The sequence below is a fragment of the Nannobrachium achirus genome, assembly GCF_963921795.1.
Source record: "Nannobrachium achirus genome assembly, chromosome: 9".
Lineage (NCBI taxonomy): Eukaryota > Metazoa > Chordata > Actinopteri > Myctophiformes > Myctophidae > Nannobrachium > Nannobrachium achirus.
This window is the reverse complement of record NC_137818.1, coordinates 24,885,885-24,896,556: the sequence shown is the minus strand read 5'-3', so window position 1 is coordinate 24,896,556 and position 10,672 is coordinate 24,885,885. Positions and strand designations below refer to the sequence as shown.

The 10,672-nt window shown below is 41.1% G+C and overlaps 1 protein-coding gene across 1 annotated transcript in view; it reads left to right on the top strand.

The window, feature by feature from the left end:
• Positions 1-485: 485 nt before the first annotated feature.
• The window catches only part of cacna1db (calcium channel, voltage-dependent, L type, alpha 1D subunit, b), a gene marked incomplete at its 3' end in the record, with an annotated part of 67,229 nt that continues 57,042 nt past the window's right edge, over positions 486-10,672 (top strand). The window contains exons 1-4 of the mRNA XM_080732637.1: positions 486-592; positions 1,175-1,314; positions 3,508-3,660; positions 6,050-6,246. Coding sequence (XP_080588763.1) covers positions 501-592; positions 1,175-1,314; positions 3,508-3,660; positions 6,050-6,246 — 582 coding nt within the window. The 5' untranslated portion in view covers positions 486-500. The remainder of the gene's footprint in view (positions 593-1,174; positions 1,315-3,507; positions 3,661-6,049; positions 6,247-10,672) is intronic.

Here is a 10,672-nt window from a genome sequence, read left to right as displayed (position 1 = left end):
AGAAAGTTTTGTGAATGTATTTGTGGTGCTATCTTTTGTGGATCTGATATGTGGTATATGTGGATGTTTTTTTATGGATGTACTTGTGGATGTGTTTTATTTTTTGTATTTGTAATTTAAAAAAAGAAAAGAAAAGAAAACTCCTGTAGACAGGAGTTGTAAATCGATGTTTTGCAACAAAAACAGTGCCTGGTCTCATCCTGATACATACATTGATGTTACAAATCTCATGCTGCTTGCAACGTAAACATAAAATCATACCTGAAAATGCAAGAAAACTGAAGGCCAGAAATTCTCCCCTTGTATCATCCTTTTTCAGTTCATGGTCATTGATAATGACTGCAGGTAACCTACACTAATTCTGATTTTAGATAAGATTATTGAACTTGACTAAACCTTCCTTTCTTCATTTCCTTCTTTCCTCCCTCTTTCTGTCCTGTCTATCCCTGCAGGAGACAGTAGAATATGCCTTTCTGATCATTTTCACCATAGAGACATTTATGAAGATCATTGCCTATGGCCTGGTGATGCACCAAAACTCCTACGTCAGAAACGGCTGGAACATGCTCGACTTTGTTATCGTCATAGTGGGGTAAGTGTGCAGGTTGCACGCGCGCACACACACACACACACACACACACACACACACACACACACACACACACACACACACACACACACACACACACACACACACACACACACACACCTGTAGCACCTGCAGTATATGTTTACAAAGTTTGTGCTACAGTGAAGTTTCACAAAATAACCTCAGCTCATGAATGCATTGAAAGTGTGCTGGTTATCAGTTGGCCACTTGGTCTGAACTGTCCTCTAGTGCAAACTGCAGGTGAGGCATGAAACACTGTAGGTAAATACACACAGAAAATCACTTTTTCTCCTTGTGTGTATAGACAGACTAAAGCGCACATATTGGCCCCCCCCCCCCACACACACACACAAACACACACACGCACGCACGCACGCACGCACGCACGCACGCACGCACACACACACACACACACACACACACACACACACACACAGTATATATACTGTAGTAATAGTAATAATAGTATAATTGTAATATTTGTTATTTTTATTGTTTTATTATCTCAAAGATATTTTTCACCTCTCTTGTTTGCTCGTTCTGTTTCTCTCTCCCTGTCTTCAGATTGTTCAGTGTGGTGTTGGAGTTGGTAACCAAACCTGCTGACTCGGGTCAGTTGGGAGGTAAACCGGGAGGTTTTGACGTCAAAGCTCTGCGAGCCTTCCGTGTGCTGCGACCACTTCGCCTTGTGTCAGGAGTGCCCAGTGAGTGCTACAAAAACAATGATAATTTTATTCAATTTAATATATTTCATTGCGACCGCAGGTCGCAGTTTAGTATGTGAACGGTCACAGCTTGACCGTATCTCTGTCACGCCTGACACTGTGGTTCCCCACACTGTGGTTCCCCTGACACATTACTGTGACATCACAGGTGACATCACAGTGATGTCAGATACTCAGAGCAGGGATCTCCATATATGGGCTTAAACAGGTGACATCACAGTGGTGTGGCCGGTTCAGACAGGGATCTCCATGGCATAACAGGGATTGTATGTTGTGATGTCATGGGAACCACTCTAACAGAATCCCTTTTATGCCCATATACTGTATGGAGATCGCTGATGTCATCAATATTAAGCCCATATCTAACAGTACTTCATATGGGAATGTCTATATATGGAGGAAGACAACCTGGTTCAGACAGGGATCTCCATGTATGGGCATAAAAGGGATTGTATGTACAGTATATGATGTCAGATGTGATAGACATAATAGGATTTTCACATACCGAATAACTGAGTAAGCATGTTTGGGCTCTCACAGCATATCTCCATATACAGTAGATCTCCATATATGGGTACCAGGAGTCTCCATATATGGATAACTGGTCCGATATACATCACTGGCCAGACGGCCAAGATTGCTTCCCTGAGGCGTCTTACTAGTATATATATATATTTGTTTATACAGTAGCATATAGGTACAGTGTCTTACCCTCTAAGAGGGCTGTCGGTCTGTGTTCGGGGCTAATCCGAATTTCCGAACACAACAATCCGCTCAACCGATCAGTGCCAAATTTCTTGTGCAAATATGTTTTCTACGTTTTAAAATATATTAATTTAATTGTATAATCGAAATGAAGCATTTGAAAGCTTGTCCATATTGAGTTATATATACCGGTATATCACAGCTGACGTTGTAAAAGACTGAAGTCACAGGCTGGCCACGTGAAGTCTGAGATCCACATTGTAGGCACGCCGTTCCCATCGATTTTTAAGTGGCAGTACACAATCGAGGGACACAATGGTATTCAGAATATACTTTTGGAAACACAAGTATCAGGGTGTGTTTGTACAGATATATAAATAATCAGTTGCCAAAGTTCTTTTGACATGGATATCAATTCCCGGCAGAAAGACATAGTTCCTGTCCTTGAGACTTCCACAATTAAAATAACAACATGAAAAATGTCAGACAGATTTTAGCCACCTTGAAGCCAACTGCCTTAAAAAGGGCAAATGGAAACCTTGTCTGTATGTTCAAGCAATTAAGAACCAAGGACTCATAATTTAGCTTTTAGTTATTTTTATCCGAGCTCGGTGTATGTATTAATCGCCAACAGAACCTCTGGATGGCAGTGTGTCCATTGCAATGTGAATATATACATACATGTTTTGCAAGCATGCATGTTGGTCTGTGTGTGCACTCACAGTGTATTTCTAGATTTATAGCTTGATTATGGATCTGCACGTGTGCATATACAGCAGGGGTGGGCAACTTTGATGATGGCGAGGGCCACTATCTTTCCACCTTCACTCCAGAGGGCCACATTGCATATTGCTACGTGCTACTTTGTCATACCTCATACAAAAGAGGCAAAAATAGCAGATCTACAAGCTCGAAACGCATCGCAGCGCAGTTGTAGATCTGCTATTTTTGCCTCTTTTGAACTGGAATCCTGAATTATTTTGTGTTATTTTTTAATTGGAATCCTGAAATGTAACATTTTGATTCAAATTCAAACACATTTAGTTTTTTACTCATGTTAACTTCCTGAACCTAAATACAAAACAAATACATTGGACATAAAACATTTTATTTTAATACTACTATACAAGTCATTAAGCTACTTAATATAGACTGACGGAATTAAAGCAGGTCATGTTTGGAATTGCAACAGCTGAAAGCAATAATATATCAGTATTCCGGTATTAACCGGAGGGCCGCACTAAGTGAGGGTGGGGGCCGCATGTGGCCCCCGGGCCGCCAGTTGCCCATGTATGATATACAGTATGTAGTGCGTACACTACATGTATGTGTGTGTGTCTAACCCCTAAACCTGTGTGTGTGTGTGTGTGTGTGTGTGTGTGTGTGTGTGTGTGTGTGTGTGTGTGTGTGTGTGTGTGTGTGTGTGTGTGTGTGTGTGTGTGTGTGTGTCTCTTTCTCTCTCTCCAGGTCTCCAGGTGGTGCTAAACTCCATCATCAAAGCCATGGTTCCTCTGCTGCACATCGCCTTGCTGGTTCTCTTCGTCATCATCATCTATGCCATCATCGGCCTGGAGCTCTTCATCGGCAAGATGCACGCCACCTGTTACCTCCTGGCTACAGGTAGGACCCTGTTGAAGTGCTGGGGGATGTACAGGAGGAAGGCACTGGTGGGATTTGATCATCATGGGTCTTAGAATTTAGTTTAGTTTAGTAATAATTGCAGTCTGTAGTTAACCATATGAACCCTAGTAGTGTACCCATTCTGTAGCGAGAATTTGCGAAAATAGCTGGTCTACAAGTTTGTGATTATAATCTAATATAAGATTACATTGTAATATAATTAGCACATATGTGGTGGTTGGATATGGTCTCCCTTCTCATACATTGAAACATGTTAACCCTGCATGGTGTCAGGTGGAAAACCTACTGGTTTACAAGTAGTACTGCCATAATTGCATTAGCCCTGGACAAATGGGGATTGCCTTTGCATAAATTCTGTCTCTCACCTTTACGTCCTGTGTTAACAGGACGTAAAGGTTGCACATTGCGACTTTAACGTTTGCTAATGAAGGAAATTGTCAGGTAGAGAGGCCTGCAAGATACATTTAGATTTCTTCCTCACTTTAGTTTAAGTCGAATCATCTATACTACTTAACTCTAAGAAAATGAATGGGGGACATGGATGATGAATGTGAATGGACGCAGTAAGCAGAGAGAGCAGAGCGGGACAGGGCAGCAGATGGTGGCATTAAGTCGGTGATTGAATGACTAATATCTAGATATTATGTAAACATGCCTGACCTTTACGCCAGTGTCGTATATGCAACATGAACCCTCAAGAAGGATGGAGGGTGGAAGGACGGATAACCTTTCATTTCTTATAATTAAGCATAAGCAACATGGTGCCAGTCCCCCGGAATAAGGATGGATGGGTACATAAATGGATGACTGGACAAACACAATGAATGGATTAATGACTTCAAATGTCAACCATTACTACCACTCACGTGCTGCTTGCAGCCATGCATGCGTGCACACACACACACACACACACACGCACGCACGCACGCACGCACGCACGCACGCACGCACGCACGCACGCAAGCACACACACACACACACACACACACACACACACACACACACACACACACACGCACACGCACACACACACAATGTAGAGAGGATTGCAGGGTTTCATGTATTCTTACATCTCTCTATCTCTCTCTATCCATTTTTCTCTCATATACTTCTGTCTTTCTCTCCACTCACTGCCTGTCTATCTCTATATTTTACTCTCTATCTGTGTGCTGTTCTGTTTGTTGTGTACTGTACTGTATATGTGAGGGCAAGTGTTGAATGCAGAGGTCATGATATAGTCAGTGTAATCCCTTGCACGCTTTAGCTCTGTTTGCCCTGAGAATGGCACTTAGCATTTACGTGTGTGTGTGTGTGTGTGTGTGTGTGTGTGTGTGTGTGTGTGTGTGTGTGTGTGTGTGTGTGTGTGTGTGTGTGTGTGTGTGTGTGTTAATAGGAGTGGGTTTCATGCCAGCATCATGCAGTAGCAAGAGACGAAGGATTACATGAGGGTTTTGTGGTCCCTGTGTGTGTGTGTGTGTGTGTGTGTGTGTGTGTGTGTGTGTGTGTGTGTGTGTGTGTGTGTGTGTGTGTGTGTGTGTGTGTGTGTGTGTGTGTGTGTGTGTGGATGGGGGGTGGATGCGCAAGCTTTAAATGAAGGTTTACGTTAAGTCGTTTAAATGCCGATATAAAGAGGATTTTATAAATGTAAGCATATGCATGTTGGTTTATGAACGTGATGCGTATTGTGTTAACAAGAACTCTGTGTGTGTGTGTTTGTGTGTGTGGCTGTTTTTTGTGTTATGTATGCGCGTGAGTTAGTGTATTCTTTCCTTATAGTGGAGTGTGCGTGCGTGCTTGGGTGCATGCGTGCGTGTGTCTTTACATGCTTCTATGTTTAGATGGTTTATTATTGGTTAGAGCCGTCTACTATTTTCTTTTTGCTATTTGCAAAAGTTGCTTAGCAACACATATAAACAGAGCAGAATTAACTCTTCATCAAACCTTATACTGTATCTCAGTGTTTAATTCACAATATGAAATCTAATACTGTATGTCTAAAACATTTTAAAACCAAGGACCCATCAAATCGTTATCTATTAGACCACAGACCCACTTTTGAAAATATTTTGCCATTCCATTTTAAGATCAGCGCAAGACACGATGCTATTTTGAGTGTGTTAAGTGGTGAGACCAAAATAAAAAGAAACGTCATATTGGAAGGAGAAATGTCATATAGTCACAATCCCAATGCTATATATAGCAACATTTTTGTTTCCTTAAAAAATAAATAAACTTAGGTCAGGATTTAGATGCTGTTTTGGTCAAAATTAGTTGAAAAGGGAAGCCGTCATCTCATCACAGTCCATCAAGTGGAAGAATCATAAACGGTACACTGTCTCGTTCTCTCCCTCGTTCTCTCCATCTCCAGGTCTCCTGCCGGAGGAAGAGCCCGTACCGTGCTCCGTGTCCGGCCACGGTCGCCATTGTCTGGCCAACGTCACCACGTGCCGTGAGGGCTGGCACGGCCCCAACAATGGCATCACCAACTTCGACAACTTCCTGTTCGCCATGCTCACCGTGTTTCAGTGCATCACCATGGAGGGATGGACTGATGTCCTCTACTGGGTAATGTTGGTTATTTGTCACTCACTCATAAGGGCCTTTTCCACCGGCAAAGAACCGGTTCTGGTTCTTTCTCCCGCCTATGGGATGAACCAGAGGTGAGCTTTTCCACCGAGAACCGGAGTTGGTTCCGAACCGTAAAAGTTGGTTCCGAATGGGAACCACAAAATCCTTGGTTCCTCTGGTTCAATCATGGTTCAATCTGGCGGAAACGCAAGCCGGTTCGCAAGAACGAACCAAGATTCCAAGAAAGTTGAACCGGCACAGGTTCTGGAACCGGTTCTTTGCCGGTGGAAAAGGCCCCATGCAGGTGCAAGCGGCAGAACGGTGTTGTGCTAACAAGAACAATTACAAGTTACAATATACCAACAACATGAGTTTATTATGTGTCATTGACAGTCACACTTGTATTAATATTCATATCGGTTCCAAGGTTGAGGGCTTTTAGAGATATTGTAGCAACTTATTCATTGCAACAAATTGATGAATAATGTCATTGTGTGCAACTTTTAGCTATGACATAAGTATGCTGCGATGTGATCAATGCATTGACTGATCATTTACAGTATTGCTCCCCATTTCATGTTTGTCGCATGCTTTGGTCTGGCCTGGAGCCAGGCTAGGCAGTACTAGTAGGCCTACAGGCTCTCTGGAAACAACACGGATGATTCGCCAATCAATATGCTTGTACATTCCTTAAAAATATATGATTTTAATGGTTGTAAATCTACATATTGTAATCTGCTCACTGCCTCACTAAATCTATAAACTTTTTATGGCCTTATACACTCTATGTATTGTGTGGCATTTCTGTATACGGTACTTCCTTTGTGTCTTTTTTATTTTATTTTTATGAGGCAAGAAAAATTGCAACACCTCCCTGCCCTCACTCCCAACAACACATGGAACAATTCTGGGAGTTCTTTTCAATTGTTTATTTTATGTGTGCGGGAGGGATTGCTTTATTTGTTTATATACATACTGTGCTTTTTGTGTGTTTATAATCTAAATTACTTTTTAACCTTTGACAAAGGTATCCAATTTGCTGAATGTCTGTTACAGTATTATGTCCCACCCCTTGGTGTCACTGCAGGGTAAAACGTATCTGGCATCATTCTTTGTTCTCCCTCTTTTATCTCCTTCTCTGTCCTTTGTCGCTCCTTTTTTTCCTCTATCTTTTTCTCTCTCTTCGACTGACTCTCAATCTCTGTCTTTTTCTCCCTCTCTATCTTTCTTCTACTCACATTCATGTGTTGCCATGGTGATTCTATGCTAATATAGTTATCAGTGCTAAAGATGGAACGAAGCACTCCACAAGTAGTTGTGAGAAAAGAAAGAGAGAAATCCTCTCCTTTAATTTCAACACAGTCTTCCTTAGAGCGCCACCTAGAGCTTAAAGCTCAAACAAATATAACAAATATATGTGTATATATATATATATATATATATATATATATATATATATATATATATATATATATATATAATATAAATATATAGAAAGTTGTGCTTCTCCGAGCACAGGGCTCCTCCAGGCCGGGTTGCCTATCCAGGGCCCGCAAACGAAGGCAATCTTAGCCAATTGTAATGGGACCTGAAAAATATGTTGATCACATGATCACACCGATTTCTCTGGATTTTGGACACAATCTGTAGGACTACAGTAACAGCAATGGCAGAAAATGTAATCTGGCAGAAACAGGGCCTATGAATTGCATAATGATCTAAGGAATCCAGGAGGAAAAGATGTTGATTGTACGACCTACAGTTCAAGAGTTATAGACCAAGAACGTGAAGTGGGCTGTTTTAGCGCCACCGTAAGGAGATTTGAACATGTTGGGATTGAGGTTCTTCCTTGGCTTAGTGGGAATGTACGTGCAAAGTTTGAGACTGAGGTTAGACAACACACTCCATATTTCGTCACTGTCGGGCAGAAACCTTGTATCTGCAAATTTCAAATGTGTACGTTTCTCCGTAAAGTAAAGCCCTGCTTCATCATACAAGACTGTCGCACAAGACTAGTGAAAATAGCAGATCTACAAGCAAGCACACAATGCCTCGCAATGCGAGGCGTCATGGGATATGTAGTGTTTTGTTCACCAGCGGCCACAGCAGCGCCTGTTTACCTGGTAACCATGGTAACCAGGTAACTCGTCTCTGGACGAGATTGGCGAGCCACCCACCCTCCGCCCCCTTAACACGTTCCTGGGCGAGATTGGCCGGGCGTATCAAGTTTGTTTAGGGTGATGTCAGAGTGACGTCCGTGGTCCGCCCGCCTCCCTCCCATTAGCCAATTTTAATATAGGATGTGATGTGACAGAATAGATACCTCAATCTTGATCACATGACTACAGAGATAATGTATACCGATTCAGTAGGAGAACAAAAAAATTGTTGCAGAAAGATCTGTCTCATGGTCGAGCTATAACAGACCAATTTGAAAAACAATTGTGTGCAAAGTTTCCCACCGATCGGTCCAGCTGTGCTTGTAGCATGTTTTGCAAAAAGGGCACCTCAAGCAAACTTTGAAAGCCAATCGTAGTCAATCGGAATAGAATCTAAGAAATCAGACTATTAGATAAATTATTAATGTTAAACAAGTATGGATCTATAAATCCATAATTAAAATAAGACAAAGAGACCAAAGGACAGTCCATAGATTGCTGTATTTTGAGAGGAGTCAGACAGAGGAGACAAACAGTGAGCGTACCATAGCGGCAGCTTTCTAAATCTCTCTCTCCCAAAATGGAAGTTTAACATGTATATAAAGAGTACAGTTATGACAGTATAAGATCGTGGAACTCATTGATTCGTTCCCATATCATAACAAGGAAGTAGTAGGAACTCATTGATTCGTTCCCATATCATAACAAGGAAATAACAGGAAGAAAGTGACACGTAGTGTTGGTAATTTTTCACCACTAGTGACATACTGTACACTATATCATGATTTCGTAGTCAGGGCAACCAAAGTTACTATGACCTGTAATCTAATAGCCTGAGCCCTACAGTATCCGACCAAAATGTGGTCTCTATACTGTACGCTCAGTTCATAATATATAACCTTATGGTCATATGAGCTTCATACACAAACATAGAATTATGTATCATAATTCTTATCTTATCAATCTACCCTTTTAATTTTTGTATTAGGTTCATATGACCTCCACATTAAACATTTTATCAGGGTAATAATAATAATAATATGAAGACTTTAATAATATTTAGAAATTCAAATTTTCAAAAAAGACTGTAATATTTTTTTTTAAAGGGAACTGTAATAAATCCTTAAAGTTAAAGAAATGTGACACAATATTTCATCGTTTTTTACAGATGAATGAAGACAGAATTAAAATGTAATAAACAGATAAAAATAAAGAATGAAAACAAATAAAAGATTAATTAAAAAGTCCATAAGTCCAGTGATCGGATGACGATGGTCGGATGACGGTGATGATGATGATGATGATGATGATGATGATGATGATGATGATGTTGGGGCAGTGGAGAGACGGCGGTGAGGACATGCAGATGCTGTGGGTTCTTCTGGGTCTCTTCTTTCAGGTGTTTCCTACGGGGGACGAAACCTTTGGCCAGTTTACTGTTTCCAAAACAATTTAATTCAGAACTTCAGGTAGCGTTTGTACTACATGGCATAACAGTGCAACAGAAACTCATCGACCAGGCACGATCACTCGTGCCGCTGCGGTGGATTGGCATGCACTGTCCTGGCCTCTCTCAGGTGGTGGTTCGTCTGCACCCCGCCTCAGTCGTGGTTGATTTCCGGTGACCCGATTCCTTCCTTCCACACTCTGCATTCCTCTCTCCATCTCTCCGTCCAGCCCATGAAACAGAAATATTTCCAATTAAGTTTCAAATAAATCTTAAATCAATGAAAAACCAAATTAAAACAATGTTAAAAATGTTAAAATGAAAAAACAAAAGATACATCACACCCCTCTGATGTTACAACAGGTTGTGACATTTAAAGTTAAATAAATAATTTAAATTATTTAAATCAATAAAAAGGGCTTTAAATCATACACTGTACACATACAGTATAGCAGTGAGGAAGGGATAGTGAGTTACTAGACACTGTGTCTAGTATCAGTAAGACGCCCAAGGCGAAAAGAAGGGGAAGTGACTTTGTCCTTCCCAGCAATGGAATCTAAAGGTTGTTATGGTAACCAGGGTACAGGAAGTTTCAAAACAAGAGATTTATGGGTAATGAAGTTTTTAACAGTAAGAGAACAGAACAATTAAACAAAATACTTCAGACAGTAAACAATCAGAATGTTGTTGAAAATGAGAGAAAGAAGGTCAAAACAAAGACACTTGTTCCCAAAACAAATAGCAGACACACACAGACAATCTGACCTTGGCAGATGCAGGTGGTATTCTAGCAGACAGTCAAACGCACACACTCACA